General features: G+C 37.5%; 1 protein-coding gene and 1 non-coding gene across 2 annotated transcripts; both read left to right on the top strand.

Annotated features, from left to right (window-relative positions):
* Positions 1-3527: 3527 nt before the first annotated feature.
* Positions 3528-17618, top strand: EIF4G2 (eukaryotic translation initiation factor 4 gamma 2; the record flags this gene model as incomplete). Its single annotated transcript, XM_015821202.1, has 21 exons — positions 3528-3635; positions 4211-4276; positions 5628-5753; positions 7062-7164; positions 7834-7965; positions 8057-8123; positions 8208-8359; positions 8970-9080; positions 9276-9359; positions 9440-9538; positions 9637-9778; positions 9891-10051; positions 13091-13201; positions 13682-13807; positions 14376-14480; positions 14573-14788; positions 14889-15147; positions 15348-15552; positions 15755-15966; positions 16404-16525; positions 16805-17618. Coding segments are annotated over 21 exons (2773 nt in total), but the record flags the coding sequence as incomplete, so codon positions are not given.
* LOC114922901 lies at positions 13240-13464 on the top strand. Its single transcript, XR_003810520.1, has one exon. It is a non-coding gene; the product is annotated as a small nucleolar RNA SNORD97 (small nucleolar RNA).
* Positions 17619-18321: the final 703 nt, after the last annotated feature.

Below are 18321 nucleotides of genomic sequence, written 5' to 3' on the forward strand. Positions count from 1 at the left end.
TAAAGAAATATGAAGGTAGTAGATAAGACAATTTGAAATATTGTATTCAGTATGTCCATATTCCTTAAGTGATAGGATATTTTAGACATAACCTATATTTTATTGTAAAGAAATAGAATTGGAAGGCCATGATAGTTTTGTGGTATCAACTGAGTGCATGGAAATAGGGAAACATCCAATGAAGGATGTTTAGATTCTTTAGAACAGGGGTCCCCAAACTTTGTGGCTTGGCTTGGCAGCCCAGCTTTGGGGGAAACCGGACTGCATGAGTGGTGGGCCAACACGTGTGCACACACGCACAATTCAACTTGTGCAAATTGAGCTGCACACGCATGCATGTATGCACCAGGCCACCGCTCATATAGCCCGGTTCCAAATAGGCCATGGCCGAGTAGTGGGCCGCAGCCCGGAGATTGGTGTCCCCTGCTCTAGAAGTAAACTATATACAGTGAGACTCCTTCCACATTTTTACTGCTAGCTAACTACTGTATTTTCAGTTATATCTCCTTTACTAGTTCCCCTTTTTCTTCTTCAGATCCTACATAGTAAGATGTGATTATTAGCCAGGAGGCATTAACCATGAAAGGTTATCTTCATATCTTGCCTGGTCATAGTAATATACAGCATAACATTATGTATTGTTTTCCAAAATTTATATTGGATTGTGACAAGCACATATTTAATTTCATAACTAAGATTTATTTGTTAAATTTGAGTCATGTGAGGTGGGAAGTCATTAACTATTGCACAAGTATGGTTTGGAATGAATGATTGTGAAACTGCTATTAGTGGTATGAGCTGGATTTATCATACCACCGTTCTTTAAGATAAAAATAAGTTTTTAAGTAAAATTATTCTTTTTCAGTCAAGAAATCATGAACTATGTACTCATTTGATATAGTAAACCAGATACTTTGGTTTAAGCGTTCAAAATGTGTTCAAAAAACCATTGTGAGATGTGTTTTCGGGGCAAATGCTTACATCATGTAAAAGATGGATATGTAGCAAGCAACATTATGCCCTGTAGGATTTTCAGCACTTTGATTGTGAGCCCAGATAGATGTGCTGAGTCTTGCTGAAATTATTTTAAAAGATCATGCATTATTCAGTTCACTTGCGGTCAGAGCCGAGAGGTAAAAAAAACCTTGAGCCGTTTTTCTAGATTAGAACATCGTTCTCCAGCCCGATAAAAATCGATTTGGAGCAGACGAGGAACGGAGGGGAGGAAAGGAAACGTGTTCAGTAAGTTTTCATATCAGAAAGAAGCACAATCACGGCACTTCCTTAACAATGCCCAGCCCTGTTCATCCCTTCTTGGAATCGGCGTCGTGATTTTTTTCGGGTACCTCTTCTAAACTAGAGCTTCGTCTACAATGCCCTCTGCTGCTTTCTAACCTCACGTCTTCTAAGCATACCATTTTTATCAGGACAAAAGCCCACCAAATGGTTTCGCCGGGAACTATATGGGGGCCATCTGTGTGCCATTGCGAAAAGCACACGCTATTGAAAGCGACCCAAAGAAATTCAAACAGAACTGCCTTTCAGCTTCTGTCACTGGAGGCAATACGGCGCTGGGGGAAAAAAAGCGGCGTACAGCCTGTCCCAATTAACCCGGTACGCCATTTGCGCAATCTATCACTCGAGTCGATTTTCTACGCAGGAGAAAGGAGGTGCTAGTCTTTGTGAATCCGATGCTGCACTGCGGCGCTGCTTCCCGTCAACCAACCTCTCTTCCTCCCCCTCCTTTGCCCTGGACCCACCTCCTTTATTCGTTGTGATTGGCTATTCTGACAAAGTCCCAGCCGGCGATTGGAAGCCGGTTTGTCGAGGAGGGCTTAGCTGCACGCTGTGTAATAAAGTTAGTGGGGCTGTCTCAGTGCGCCTTAGAAGCGGCGGAGAGTTGGTCCGATTTCTATGGAGGTGACGGAGAGAAGCGCTTGGTGGCTTCTGTGGTGATTCAGAGATCCGTCCTGCCGCTCGTTCTCTCCCCCTTCCCTCTCCCAGCCCCGATCCCCGGCTCCCTCTCCCCCTCCCTTCTCTCGTCTCTTCCCAGCCCTCGCCGCCGGTCCTGGGGACTCTGACGAGGCTGTAGGGAAGGTGAGGAATTGACCGTCGTTGGCTAAGATGATAATTGCGGGAAAGGCGATGGGGCTGGTGCTACTTGGGCTTGGGGAGTATTTGAGGCAGGGGGCGAGCGAGGGCGGCTAAGGAAAAATCGGCTGCTGGTATGCAAAATGGCGGCTACCTAAAACCACCGCCATCTTGTTCTCGGTCCTGCACGTTCGCCGAGTAACAAAATGGCGGCCGGCACCGGTCTTCTCCCAACCGGTGTCTGAGGGGAGAAAGAGGCGGCCGATTTTTTATGGAAGATCGTGATTGTGGCACAATCAAGTCCGGTGCCAGGGTAGTCCGAGTCTTATGCTGCCTCCGAGCCCTCGCGCTGCTCGACGAATAGAGAACATACTATTTTTCGCCCATGGTTCCTATTATTCCCTGGGAAAGAAAGAAGTGTATTTAGTCTCTTAGGGGGATAGTTCTTTCAATTTCGGTTCCACCGCTCTCCTTAGCTCCGGAAAAGTTGAAACTATGCCCCATCTCCGTTTCTGGGGCTGAATAGCCGGCAACTGCAGATGGGGCTGTAAACCGAGAACAAAGGTCGGGCCTAGCGCCGGGGTTGCGCCTGAGTCTGGAGTCGGGCGGTGCCCAGCGCGGGGTACCGAAGGGGTCGAGGATGACCTGGGGAGGATGCTTGAAACAGGCTACAGCTTGTTCGAGGATCTGCGGGATTAAACGGAGGGGTTTTCTGGGTCTTTAGTTGGGCTGCGCCACGCCATCTTCCCCGCTTTATAGGCGTATTTTTAAGGCTAGTTTAGGTGGCGGGAAGAATGAAAACCGTGGAGATTGCAGATGTGGCGGCCCTGGGATTGGACGTCTTGTGTTTTGGTTTACTTGGAAGTCTTTAAGCAGATAGAGCTGCAATTTAAATTGGACACAATAGGATCCTTCCTGGAAAAGTGTGTTTGTGTGTTGCTTCCGCTTTCTTCCCTGTCAGGAATCCTGACTTAATATATTCGGGTATTGAAAATTACCAGTGTTGGGTGGAATTTGTCAGGTTACCAATATTTTATCAGATTTATAAGCACATGTCATGTTGGGCAGTAAAATATTATACTGTGGGTTTTTTAATATGGATAGTAGATGGTTTAGATTTTGCTTCTACACAGCATTTGTTGTGAACTATTTAAAATGTATATAATATGTCAGACTTTCATGGATGTATGTTTGTGGAATCAGCAGGAGGCAGGGGTTGATTCAAGAGATGCAGATGAGGAAAAAACGTGGGGTGCAATGCCAAGTAAATTTCTCAGAAATTCTGGATGGCAAACTGTAGAAGATTCTAGGAAATGATAATTATTTAGACTCTGAATACCAAAATCTTTGGGGAACTATTTTTGTTTAAATCTGGGGGGGAATGCTATTATTGGAACCTTAAACAAAAACTTACATTGTGAACTCTTGCCTTTTAGGTTTTGTTTTTCCCTATCCTGTCAATTTATTATTCTTTTGAAGATTCTTCATTGCCAAGCCGCCAAAGTGGAGAGTGCGATTGCAGAAGGGGGTGCTTCTCGTTTCAGGTAAGTAAAGCTTTTTGACAATGAAACAGAAACACAAAAGTATTTTTGTCTATAAAGAAAAATTTCTTAGCCTTTTAAGTTGGTTTGTTTGTTTGCTTTTACAGTTAGTCACAACTAATGAAATTCATGGCTTACCACATGAATTCCACTAACACACTTTCTAAGTTTTACAGACCATATATTAAAAGGCAACAAATAAGTATATTCTGTATATTTGTTGTGTCCTTCATTGAGACTTTAAGAGTAGGATAAGTACTTCGTCTGACTTTAGCTTCATACAAAGGATATTAGTTGATTCAGACAAATGATCAGGTTACAAGAAAATACTAACATGTGCAGAAGGGGAAAAATATTTTTTTTTAACCAAGGAAGCTTCTGTTCACAAATCATTAAGTTGTTTATAAAATAGTTCTGGTTAAACTACACAATTGAAGGGGAAAAATATTTTTTTTATCCAAGGAAGCTTCTGTTCACAAATCATTAAGTTGTTTATAAAATAGTTCTGGTTAAACTACACAATTTTGGTTTCCTGCATACAAAACAAAAATTCTTTAGCAGTTATTCTTTATTTATAGTGCTTCTTCAGGCGGAGGAGGAGGTAGGGGTGCGCTCCAGCACTATCCCAAGACTGCCGGCAACAGGTACATTGCATGCTAATTGCAGTGCTATATTGGCTATTATATGGATTTGTGATGCATTCTTTAATTTGTAAAATTAAATTCCATTGTAAATAAATGTAAATTGAAACTCTGTATGAAACCAATCAGTGTTCTGTTAACTACCTCATGTCTTAGTATATTTAGGTTTTTGTCTTGATACTTGTTTATTTCTAATGAGACATGCATAAAAGCATGTAGAATATCCCAATAGAATGAAATCCAAAGTATTTTGAGTATTCCACAATAGGGAACATTTGCAATTCAAAACAGCTTCCTTATTTCTGTCTTAGGACTGCAAGTATAAGTGGCTGTAATCCATTCTGAATCTTACTTACCATCTTAAACTCCAGGAATGCAGCAGTCATTGGTCTAATGTAATTTCTGATGCAGACATACATGGTCTGAGAGCCAGAGCATCCTATCTAGCGAGTCAGATGACTCTGAATGTTGGGACAACTGCTGGTTGACTATAGAGTGAGAAAAGATAATTCGAACAGATCAAGAAAATTAAGCAGAAGCAGGTTAACCTTGAGGAAGATCAGCCATTCTAGCAAATCAGCATTTGAGATAGATTATAGGATGTCACCTATTCTAAAGAGCTTCCCATCACATGAAATTTTTGTTGAGGGACATGTGATACATGTTGCCTGGTCTGAGCCATGGGGTAGAAGATTGCTTATACAGGCAGTAGGTACCTGTAATTCAGCTCTTAATGTGGATTAGTTAATAAATATCAATTCTGCAAGTCTACCTCTGTTTTCCACAAAGTTGAAATCCATAGATCTTTGAACATGTAATTAACTATCTTCCCCAACCTCTGTGACTTGACCCAACCAGTGAAAGCAGAGATGGAATCTCTGGACCCAAATTCCCCATAATTTAGAGGACTCGAAATGCAAATTGTGGAATATTTGAATACTCAAAATAAGAATTTAACTATTCCATTTTGTTTCAAATTTAGGACGAAATGCAAGAACACCTTAATACATGAAATGGTCATTCCATAAATGGAATGCTCGAAGCTTGCCGTGTTTTAGTTCCTTTAATTCCTTAACTATTTTTTATTTTGTTATGTTTGACATGGTTTGGGTCTTCTGATGAGAATTTTTAGCTATAGTAACTGCTGTAAGAGAATTTTTCAAATGTTCAAAGCTCCAAAAATGAGTTTAAAAGTGATTAAATAATGGCTATAAAATAGTTCAGGTTATAGTACTGAAATTTCAGGGTTTCTTGAGTCTTCCGATTTGAAAACAAGTTTTAAACTGAGTATTGTTTCCAGATTATATGGGAATATGCTGTAGGCTTTAATGAATTAATGTTCTATTTCTAAAAGCGAGTTCCTGGGGAAAACCCCAGGGCAAAACGCTCAGAAATGGATTCCTTCACGAAGCACTAGACGAGATGACGACTCCGCAAATGACAAAGAACGACATGATGCAATCTTCAGGAAAGTAAGAGGGTAAGTTTTGAGGAAACAATTTGTCAGTGGAATTTTATAATCCAATAACTGACTGATCGATTCACATCTAAGACACAGAATGCATAGTTGTTTTCCCAGCCATTTATTTCCAATTGTGATTTTCCTTGTTGCAAAGCCACAATTTTCTAAAGGTGTTCTTGAGTTCTCTGAATGTAGAATCTAAGGAGCCTGCATAGTATAGAGACAAGGTGGGTTGGATATGAAGGACACCGGTTCAAATCCTCTTAGCCACGGAAACATAGTGGTGACTTTGGGCCAATCGCCCTGCCTATATAAAAACATTATAGAGATAAAATGAAAGGGTTAATAAATAATGTGAGGTGATTTTTGGCTTAGATCTGGTCCATTAGACTAGTAACTAGTTCAGCCTACATTGAGTTGCTTGTGTGATCTTAAGAACGCTTAATGGCAGTTCTTAAACTAGTTATTCCAGGCAGAAGCAAAAAAAACTTCTGCTGTGTTCTGGCGGATGGTTTTTATGTTGAGTTAGCATATCTAGGCCAGGAGGAAGGAATTACTGTTTCACTAAAAGTTGTTGAATTATAGTTCTCAGAATTCATCACTGTTTGTTCTGATAGATCCACTGGACTCTTGACACCAATGTCCACATTCAATAACATTTGCTTGTGTGTTTCCTGACTGCTTTGAAATCTAGGGTCAAGGCTTTTCATTTTTACTTTGTCCTGCATTCTCTTGCTTTTCACTTTGTATTTCACACCCATTGTTTATTCAGAGTCCTGATTGTTATGGCATTACCTGTTTTATCTCACATTGTTCAGTCACTCTATCTCTTGTTCTCCACCCATTTCCCCCCTTTGTAGTACCTGTAATTCAGCTCTTAATGTCTTAGTTTTATTAAAAGGCTGCTCATACTGGACATTTCCTATCTTAATACCTTGCTTTATTTATCTCCTCCATCCCCCTTGAGTTCTCCACTTCTCATCTCAGGTTCCATTGTTTTTCTTTAGTTTAACATTTTTATTTCAGTATCCTTGTTTCTTAGCTTTCCTGTTTTTTGGGACTCACTTAGCCTGTACCTAGTGTGTTGCTTTATTTATTGCCAAACTAGTACTTACAATCAGGGCTTTCAAAGTATCTGATCTATAATCTAGATTGATTTTGAGTAACCAGTTATACAATTACCAATTTAGTATAAGAATTTCCAACAGATTAAAATTAAAAACTGTGTGCAATTTAAGATTAACACTAGCAAAAGGTTTTATAAGTTAACAGTAAACAAGTCAAATCTTGACTAAGAAAAGCCTTGATTTGTTTTCTTTCCTTTAGCATACTAAATAAGCTTACTCCTGAAAAGTTTGACAAGCTATGCCTTGAGCTCCTCAATGTGGGTGTAGAGTCTAAGCTCATCCTAAAGGGGATCATACTGCTGGTAAGATAACATGAACAGAAAAAAATACTGTTTTAATAAAACATATAATGTACCGCAGGTATCTTGCAGGTTGTTTAGTGTACTGTGAACATGGATATTATGGGAATTATGTTACAGAACAGATCAACTTAGAGAACGAATTATTCTCAAATGATCCACTATCTAGTGGCACTGTTTCCTATGTATGTTTATAAGGTTACATAAATCAGTTGAGCTTTTTCCTATCTTATTAGTAAAGGTAGAAACTAAGTGCAAGAGATTACTGTCTCTTAGCAAATAATATGGCTGATGTGGCCTGAGGGAAAACTCTGAGCTGGTGTGTTTCAGGTGTCATGATTGTTCAGATAACCATCAATCAGATTGCAAGAGTAGAAATCAAGCATGGAGATGCAGCTTACTTTCCACTATTGTGTCCATTAAAATACATTAGCTTTTGTTTATTGGACATTGATACCTGGTAGATTAATGAAATTGTTCCATTACTTAATTGTTTAGAGGAAGAGCAAGGTAGGGAATCTTAACTACACTATAGTTTTTTGTACTGCATAGTTGTCATTGTGAATTTCTGAAACTCCAATAAAACTGGGTAGGATTACCTGGGATCATTTAAAAGTGCAGCTTTTAAATATTAGACAATTTCCATATAATTTATAAAGTCTCTGCTCTCAGATCGTAGACAAAGCCCTTGAAGAGCCAAAGTATAGCTCGCTATATGCTCAACTATGTCTGCGACTGGCAGAAGATGCACCCAACTTTGATGGCCCATCCACAGAGAGTCATTCAGGACAGAAGCAAAGCACAGTTGAGTATAATTTTCTTTTGGATTAAGGTTATTATGAGAATTGGTATTTTAACAAGATAAGACATTAAATGTTTGCATTCTAAATCCTAGACATTCAGACGCCTCTTAATTTCTAAACTTCAAGATGAATTTGAAAACAGAACCAGAAATGTTGATAGTAAGTTTTCAAAATATTGTATTCCTTGATTTGCTTGTCTTTTTTGGTCATAAAACAATGTCTAAAACTTACCTCTATTTTTAGTCTATGATAAGCAAGATGGCCCCCTCCTCCCAGAGGAGGAGGAACAGAGAGCTATTGCTAAGATCAAGATGCTGGGAAACATCAAATTCATTGGAGAACTTGGCAAGCTTGATCTTATTCATGAATCTATCCTTCATAAGTGCATCAAAACAGTAAGTGGTGTTTTTTTATCTTTACTATGTAAACATCATTGGTGAGATAGCTAGTAATGTACTTTGAAAAAAATTATTAAGTGGTACCTACTGGTGACTACATGGTGGGTGTAAACACTTAGTAATAAATTTCCTAAAATAAAAGTTGTTATTTTTTTTACACATTTGGCTAGCACCTTAAGGAAAACCTATTAGAACTGCTTGAGAACTCTGGATAAGTTATAGAAAATTCTGGGTCATGTTATTACCAATGTAAAGCTCTGACCAGAAGTAAAGGGTCCTTACCCTTACCTTATTTGTATTTTCACGTGGTTGGATTTCTTATGAAAACATTGCTAATCAAAACTACCAGTTGTTTTTCTTAAGGAATCCTTAATGTTTTCCAGTAGAGTTTATAGATGGAATCTAATGTTGAATTTCCATAAAACACTAGGTTGAAATGGAATTGTGTAGCTTGTTTGGACATCTTAGGTGAAAGCAGGATTTGTTTTGCTACTTGGATGTATGATTTATATTCTTGAACACTCATGTTATTGATATGTGGCTTATAAAAATAAGTTGTAAAATGGCAGTAAAAATATTTTTTTAATTGTTGTTTCAAATTACCCAGCTTTTGGAAAAGAAGAAGAGAGTCCAACTCAAGGATATGGGGGAGGATTTGGAGTGCCTCTGTCAGATAATGAGGACAGTAGGACCTAGACTAGACCATGCAAAAGCCAAGGTAAGCACCAGTAAAATTGCATAAACACATATTTCTGTATTTATGCTATTAATATTCATCTTCCTGGGATAGACTATTGTAGATAAAATATTGTATTTTTTAACTTAGTTTTTAATTAGCAAATAAAATGACTTGTACATAATAATATGTTTGTTCTTTTTGATAATTTGCCAAATTTAATGAATTTCTCAACAGTCCTTAATGGATCAGTACTTTGCCCGTATGCGCTCCTTGATGATGTGTAAGGAATTGCCGGCAAGGATTCGTTTCCTGCTGCAGGTAAGAGGTAATAAAATTGCTCACTGTGACAAATCTAGCATATGCCTTGAAGCTAATATTCTTCTGTTTAATCCTTGAAGGATACTGTGGAGTTGAGAGATCACAATTGGATTCCTCGCAAAGCTTTTCTTGACAATGGACCAAAGACTATCAATCAAATCCGTCAAGATGCTGTGAAAGTAAGTATTTCACAAGATATGGGTTTAGCTGTGCAGCTAAATAAAGTGTGTTAAGAGATGTGCTTTTAATTTGATTTCCAACTGACTTTCTTTTTAAGGATCTGGGAGTTTTTATTCCTCCTCCTTTGTCTCAAGGAATGAGAAGTGACTTCTTTCTGGAGGGACCGTTTATGCCACCCAGGATGAAACTTGACAGGGATCCACTTGGAGGGCTTGCTGATATGTTTGGACAAATGCCTGGTAATTACTATTCAGTGAAGAAATGACACTGTTTTTTAACTTTTATTAAATACATTGATAAAGATATCCTGACTTATAATCTTCTTGTCTTTTGTGTGTTTTATGAATTCAGGTAGTGGAATTGGTACTGGTCCAGGAGTTATTCAAGACAGATTTTCACCTACCATGGGGCGACATCGGTCAAATCAACTTTTCAATGGCCATGGGGGACACCTCATGGCTCCTGTTCAATCCCACTTTGGAGAGCTAGGCAAATCCTTCTTGAAAAGTCCAGTAAGTGACTGATAGAAGAGAAATGCTGTTTTTTAAATATAGGAAATGTACATGGTCATCATTCATTGTATAATTCTGAATGACTTGCATCAACAACAATGAAATAGAAGCAGTAAAAAATGTATCTCTTCCCTCCCACCGCCCCCGCATCTGGGATTCTCAATCAATACTCTGCTAATAATAGCAATAATCATTCTTCCTTGTCCTGTGTTTTGGAACACCACTAAATTCTATTGTATTCACACAGACCAGCTTTCAAAACCCTGAAGACATGTCTCTTCCTAGTGTTTTCCAGGTTAAAGATACTCTGCACATCCAACTATTCCATATAAGCTTTTTCTTCCGGCTCTTAACCATCTCAGTTACTCCACTTTTGAACTATTCAAGTTTGTATTTTTGGAAGGATATTAATAGTGCCAAGAAAAGATGCTGGAATTTAGTTGTGGTCTAACTAATAGAGTAGAATGAAATAATTCTCTTGATCTTTAAGCTGTACTATCACTAATGCAAATTAAAATAGTGTTTTTCTTGTAGCTGCATTATGCTATTAGCTCATAAATCTTTTTGCAGTTTACCAGTTTATTCATGTATATGGTGCAAACACAGTTTATTCTTGAAATTCATCTTGTTAGTTTCTGTTCATTGCTCTAGCTTGTCAGGTGCTCTTGAATCCTGATACTGTCCTTTTAAGTATTTATCTTGTTATTAGCCAAAAACTTGACAATCTTGTTTTGTTTTTAGCTCATTTTATAAGCCACCAGTGTTGAACAATACAGAGCCTGTATGTTTTTGTGTATGTTTGGCTAAGCTTGTATCCTTGTAACAGTAACACAGACAGCCTACATTTTGTCATCTTTACAAGGATCTTGTAAGAAACTTGATTAAATGGTTTGGGAATTATGTTTACTATATCTCTAGTCAAGTAAACAATAGAGGAGATCAGATTGCTTTGGCATGATTTGTTCTTTCATAAAGACATGCAATATATTCTTTTCTAAATGATTAACAGTCATTTCTGGAGTTTACCCAATATCAGCAACAAGCTTATAGGTCATATGGGTCGTCTTCCCACACTTGCCCTAATACTCCTTTGGCATTACAACTATTCTTGATAGCCAAGTTCTTTCAAGGCTCTTGAATGTAATCAGTGTGTTCCTGGACACACTAAGTTGTCCTTTATTGCTTTCTTGCTCTGACACAACTGAAAAAACCTAACTTTTAGGTTACTTTTAACTTCCCTTTTGAACTTAAGTTTGTTTTGCTTCGGGGTTATTAGCCTTCAACAGGGAAGGAGGGTTTTGGTTTAAAAAAAAAAAAACTAACAGCACAGTCCTTTATAGTCTTGCAATGCTTTCAACACTGCCATTTGTTCCCGCCAGAATCACTAAAAAGGACTATTCAGTGAGCTTAAAAGAGTCCTGAGATGTTTTCTGTTACATCCCAAATGTGAACCCATGAAAGGCAGCACCTTTCTCTTGATAAGACTGCTAGCTCATTGCTGATTGCTGCTTTGGTCCCTCAGTAGGAAGTCTCAAATAAGCGTCTCCTTTTGCTGTTGCTTCAAGGCAGAAACAGGAATTGTCCCCTTTGCAGAACTTTGGCCATCTTTGGCCCCTGTGGCAGCTGCAGTTCATCCAGAAGTCCAGAAACAACATCAGCGTAGAATCTTTAGAATCTATTCTGAAGCTCCAAGGAAACGAAGCTCATTTTTACAAGTTTGGTTCTTTTGTGTCATTCTTTCATCTCTCCAATCCCCTCTGGCTGGCTGGCTTTTTTCTTCTTGGGACTTGCCACTATTGTTCCTCCTCAAGCATTTTTTGTTATCCAATACATTTTTCACAACAGCAGTTTGTCTCTAACTACCTCTAGCTGCTTCTCCAAAAAGGCATTATGTCTGCATCTGCTCCATGTATAATGCTTGCCATCTTCCAGAAGGTAAAAACAAAACAGCACTCCCCTTGCAAGTAACAAAAGTAGTTCTCTTTGTCTCCATATTCTTGTGTTTTTTTTAAAAAAAATGTCTCCTCAGCGTCAGGAGCACCCAGGAATAAAGAAGCGGAATTGATCAGAGTTTTTTTCTGCCTTTTTCCACAGGCAACTTCACTTGCTACACTTTAGAATATTTTCTTCAGTTTCCAAAATTTAGAGTAGATAAAGGAAATATATTTCCATTATTTTCCATTATCTATGTGAAATCCAAAGCATAATTAGTAGCTCCCAAATATTATACTTGATGCATCTTCTTTATGAACACTTCTATAATATAGTGGTTCCCAAACGTTTTCCTTTATGACTCCAAATCGTTTATAAGAAAGTCTTATCAAACTTAAAACGACCGCTCCCAAGTCCCTTCCTTCAGTACTGTCATAACTTTGAACGGTCACTGCAAGAATAGTCATAAGTTGAGGACTACCTGTATTGCAAAAACAATATTAAATTATCTTTGTCATTTCAACAATTGTTGGTGATTTCATCAATTTTTGTCTTAAGACAAATGGGGAGAATTTAAAATATATTTTAGTACATGTGACAATCTTTAAGTCAATTTAAATGTCCCTGTTATGGTGGGTAATGGGTTTGTGAGAAAAGAAAAATTACTTTTACCCAATTTGGAATAATTTATTCAGGTTTGAAAAGCACTGATGTAATTGTTGGGATTGTGTCATAAACTGGAATTAATACTTTGCCTTTTGATTAGATAAACCCAAATTCAGCTTGTTATAAAATAACCAGTCTATAACAGTTGAGATGTTTAAAATGCTAGCTTATAACTAGTGAGACCTAGATTCACTCTTAGCGAATGAAGATCAGGGGACAACTTGGGGCCAGTTTTTTAAATCCAATCTACCTCACAGGTAAATTGGAAATTAGAACTCCTGATGGAAAGGTAAGGTAGTAATAGTATTTTCATCATCATAGAAGTCTTTAACGAAGTAAACATGCAGTACACATAGAATATATGAAAAAATATTTTTATGATAACAAGCAAAGGTATACACTCTTATAGTCTTTATTTTCCTTTCATTGTCTTGAAAACAGGGGCAAAGCCAACTATACCATAATCAAAATCAGGGACTTCTGTCTCAACAAGGACAGTCTAAGGATATGCCTCCACGGTTTTCTAAGAAGGGACAGCTTAATGCAGATGAGGTATGCCCTTGAAAAAGAATAGATACAGTTTTTAAAAGATGCCCAATGATTATAACAAGACGCGTTATTACGAGGATCAACACTGGAACTCCTCTTCTATCTTCCTTCTGTTCACTTTTTTCTCTCCAGGTTATCTATCTTTTTACGTTCTTGCTTTTTCTTCCCTCCACCCTCTTGGAGTTTCACTTCTCTTCCTCTCTGCCCCCCCATCCTTCTTGGAGTTTCCAGTGTCCTATGAGCAAGATTATGAGATATGAGGGCAATATCTTAATCATAAACAAGAGCTGTTGAAGTAATTTCAGTTGCTAGATGGAGATATAAAAAGCCATTATAAACTTGCAACGAATTGTTTCCTCAAAAACATTGTTGCTATAACTTAGCAGTGCTTGTAAATAACATGCAACTCTGCTATGTGTGGTTTTCACTGCTACCATAATAGAACCATACTCCAGATTTCTAATAGCCAGCTTCTTTTCACAGATTAGTCTGAGACCTGCTCAGTGTTTTGTAGTAAACAAAAACCAAGTGCCAAAGCTTCAGCCCCAGATAACTATGATTCCTCCCAGTGCACAGCCACAACGTACTCAGACACCACCTCTGGGACAGGTAAATGTTTCTCTAATGGTTTAATCAAAGCTTTCTCGATTATGTTCATTATACAGGTTGCATGCTAGAAAGCATATGCATTTTTAAGGTATTAAAATAACGGGGAGGGAACAATTAAACCTATACCCTAATTTCTATTGCGGTGGCTGCATATCTGAGAATGTTGTGTCCTACAGAGGCACTTCAGAGCATAGCAGCACATGTCTCCAGTAAGTCATTTTCTTCTATTTAAGAGTTCAGAAGAACAAATGCTTAGCAAGATCCTGGAATTCCACAATATTTGCTTGTTTGGGAGTAAATCCAGGTAAACAGTGAGATTTGATTGGGACAATTAAGTAATAGTGTCTTTTCAAAATATATGTGCTTAAGGGTGATCATGAAAGTGAAAGCCTTTGTGAGGCTATTCCAAATACGATTATTGTCAGTTTGCCAAAGTGCCGTGGAGCTCTACTAATGAAGGCTTGGTTAAAAAGATGCTTAATATTGCAGTTTTAAGCTAGCAAATGTTTTAAGATTCATGCATTGCTGTGAATAAATACACCTAAATTCTCGTGTTTTGTTTTTTAAGCCACCTCAACTTGGTCTCAAAACAAATCCGCCACTTATTCAGGAGAAGCCTGCAAAGACAAGTAAAAAGCCACCACCTTCTAAGGAAGAGCTGCTCAAGTTAACAGTAAGTTCATTTAGTCTCCTCTCAAATTGTTGCATGTGATAACTAAAGAATTAAGGAAAACAAAACAAAAAAACTTTTCCTCTTTTTTTTAGGAAACTGTTGTGACTGAATATTTGAACAATGGAAATGCCAATGATGCTGTCAACGGTGTGAGAGAAATGAGGGCACCAAAACATTTTATTTCTGAGATGCTGAGCAAAATAATACTTCAGTCACTAGATAGATCAGATGAAGATAAAGAAAAAGCAAGTGCATTGATCAATTTACTTAAACAGGAAGGGATAGCTACTAGTGACAACTTCATGCAGGTAATGCATGTATTCTAAGCATACTTTGATGTTTGCATTGTTTGTTGTTAGAACCAGACATGGGAGAATGTAATTAATGCTAGTAAACTTTTTTTTTCAGGCATTCCTAAATGTATTGGACCAGTGCCCTAAACTAGAGGTGGACATCCCTCTGGTAAAATCCTATCTAGCACAGTTTGCAGCTCGGGCCATAATTTCAGAACTCGTGAGCATCTCTGAACTAGCACAACCATTGGAAAGTGGCACCCATTTTCCCCTCTTCCTACTTTGCCTTCAGCAGTTAGCCAAGTTGCAGGATCGAGAATGGCTAACCGAGCTTTTCCAACAGAGCAAAGTGAACATGCAAAAGATGCTGCCAGGTAAGGCATGAGTACACTACTCACGTACAGTACGTGGAGGGAATTGGGAAGCAGATGGGTAACTATAATAAACGTCTAGTTAGAAAATATGGTTAAATATTACAGAGTTTTTAAAATGTGAGCTAAAGCATGGATATGTAGTAAATTAAGTTGACAAGCTCAAAGAATATTTGGGACAATTTTGTATCTATATGTTACAGAGATTGACCAGAATAAGGATCGTATGCTGGAGATATTGGAAGGGAAAGGACTTAGCTTCTTGTTTCCACTTCTGAAACTGGAAAAGGAGCTACTAAAGCAAATTAAGTTGGACCCATCCCCTCAAGCAAGCTATAAATGGATTAAAGACAACATTTCACCAAAACTACATGTAGATAAGGGATTTGTTAATATTTTGATGACCAGGTGAGAAATGCAACTGAAATCAGTTTGTTGCATGTCATGCATGAGCTAACTATACTATAATATAAAATGATTATAGCAACGTTGGGGTCATTTCCTCATTCTATTTATCTGTTTTTTATATATGCTGAGCAAAGAAGAATCTTTGCTTTTCTGTTGCTTTACATAGATAAGTATGTTAAATAATTCCTTCCAATTCTTTTAGTTTCTTGCAGTATATTTCTAGTGAAGTAAATCCACCTAATGATGAACCAGATTCTTCATCTGCTCCTTCTAAAGAACAGTTGGAGCAAGAAAAACAGCTGCTTCTTTCCTTTAAGCCAGTTATGCAGAAGTTCCTTCATGACCATGTTGATCTACAAGTGAGTGCCCTGTATGCACTCCAAGTGCACTGCTACAACAACAATTTTCCAAAAGGTAAGAATAAAACCTTTTACCTCTCCCTGTTTCATGTGCATTTGATATGACATCAGATGAGAGGGAATTCTAGCCAGATGTTCCTATGTAGCCAAAGAGTGATACTTTGCATATAGCTAGAGCAGTGTTTCTCAACCTTGACAATTTTAAGGCACGTGGACTTCAACTCCCAGAATTCCACAGCCAGCATTGCTGGCTGTGGAATTCTGGGAGTTGAAGTCCACGTGCCTTAAAATTGTCAAGGTTGAGAAACACTGAGCTAGAGAGATGCTTATATAAGTTGGTGTCAGGTTTGTTTACCACTTTTTATGGAACTAAGTGAAATGACTGAATAGTAAATTTTAGTGCCACTGATGCTAAAGAAATGGCTACCTTAAAATCATGGTGCTTTAAAAGATCATCTGAGTGAAAAAAACAAAATGTTTTCTTTCTTACAGGCATGTTACTGCGCTTCTTTGTGCATTTCTATGATATGGAAATCATTGAAGAAGAAGCTTTTCTGGCATGGAAAGAAGATATTACTCAAGAGTTTCCAGGGAAAGGCAAAGCTTTGTTCCAGGTGAATTATTTCACTGTATTTTTAACCATAGGTTTTAGCAAAATAATTACCGCATTGTACTTGTAGATTCATTAGGGAAAACAGAATATTACTGTAAAAATCAGATTTCTATAAAGTTTAAAATTAGAGCCATGAGAATATGCCTCATGTTTACAATAATTTTTATAATCTTAATAAATTAGTATGTAGTGGTTTAATATGTAATTAATCCTCAGATACATTTGAATTACATTTTTTCGTTTTCCTCATTCTAATAATAGTATTTGGGTTTAATTGCAGGTAAACCAGTGGTTGACCTGGCTGGAAACAGCAGAGGAAGAAGAATCTGAAGAAGATGCTGATTAAACCAGCCAAAGCCTTAAATTGTGCAAACATACTGTTGCTATGATGTAACTGCATTTGACCTAACCACTGCGAAAACTCATTCCGCTGTAATGTTTTCACAATATTTAAAGCAGTAGCGGGTCAGTAGGACTTGTTTCTGCATAAGGGTTTTTGTAGTATGTCTTAATCATAGTCTACCATAAAAATATTTTAGAATATCTTTAATGTTTAGATAACAGTGTATTAGCAGCATGCAATAATTACATCATAAGTTCAGAAACAGTCTGTGTAAGGATCTTCTTTGATGCCAGTTACCATAGGCTGTTCATTAGAAATCTGAATAGCAACACTGAATACTGTAGAAATGCACTTTGCTCAGTGTAATACTTGAGTTGTTGCAATATTTGATTATCCATTTGGTTGTTACAGAGAATCCTTAACTGTAATTGATGGTGGTTGCCGTAATAGTATATTGCCTGTATTTCTACCTCTAGTAATGGGCTTTATGTGCTAGATTTTAATATCCTTGAGCCTGGGCAAGTGCACAAGTCTTTTAAAAAGAAACATGGTTTACTTGCACAAAAATGATCAGTTTGAAGAGGTGGATAGATGCCCTTGGAAGTGGTCTTTGTGGGTATGAAATAAAATGGTGAGAAACTGAATTGGTCCCTATTATAGTATTGGAATTAAGTCTACTTAATTTATCAAGACATGTTCATGCCCTGATTTTATATACTTGTATCTATCAATAAACATTGTGATACTTGAATGTTTGTTGAAATGGCTGCTCTTTATATTTTCTTGGAAAATAGATTCTGAAGCAGGAAATACGTGACTTTCCCTCAGTCCCATTTAATTAGATATATCCTGTATGGAAAAATTTCTGGAGAGGGCAGCCCTGTTTCATTATTTCCCAGTTGTAAATTACAATCACTTGTCATTGATTCATATGTCAGAATCATGATACTGTTTGAGATTTGTGTAATACTAAGAACTCTTGTGAAAATGCTTGGTATTTTTTGAGTTCTTTGTGCCGTCTTCTAAACCAGGGAAGACAACTGAAAGAGCCAAGTGTCAAAAAGGTAAATTGGTAAGATTAGTGGTTTCCTATTGTCCTAAAAATGTATTTTTTAAATATTCCCAGAAATCCTGGTCATTCAAGTTCAATACATCTGGAAAAAAGGCTGCACATTTGGCATTACAATTCTTCAATCATGATTTTATGAGTTGTAAGCCTCAGACAGCAATATTAACATTGCACTCTTTCCAAAATTATAAACATGGCATCTGAAGAATTAGGTTGAAATCCTAAATAGCTTGCTATTTTCAGATCTAAATAGTTAAAATTCAATGCCATATTGTTTTGTTTGCATTTATATTACCTTAAAAGTATTGTGTTCCCTTTACATATGTTTCAACATTTGAAAGATTAATAGAGAGCATTGGTTACGCTGCTCAGAAAAATTACAAAA

Source organism: Protobothrops mucrosquamatus, unplaced genomic scaffold (genome assembly GCF_001527695.2).
Source record: "Protobothrops mucrosquamatus isolate PMUCROS unplaced genomic scaffold, P.Mucros_1.0 scaffold1271, whole genome shotgun sequence".
NCBI classification, from domain to species: domain Eukaryota; kingdom Metazoa; phylum Chordata; class Lepidosauria; order Squamata; family Viperidae; genus Protobothrops; species Protobothrops mucrosquamatus.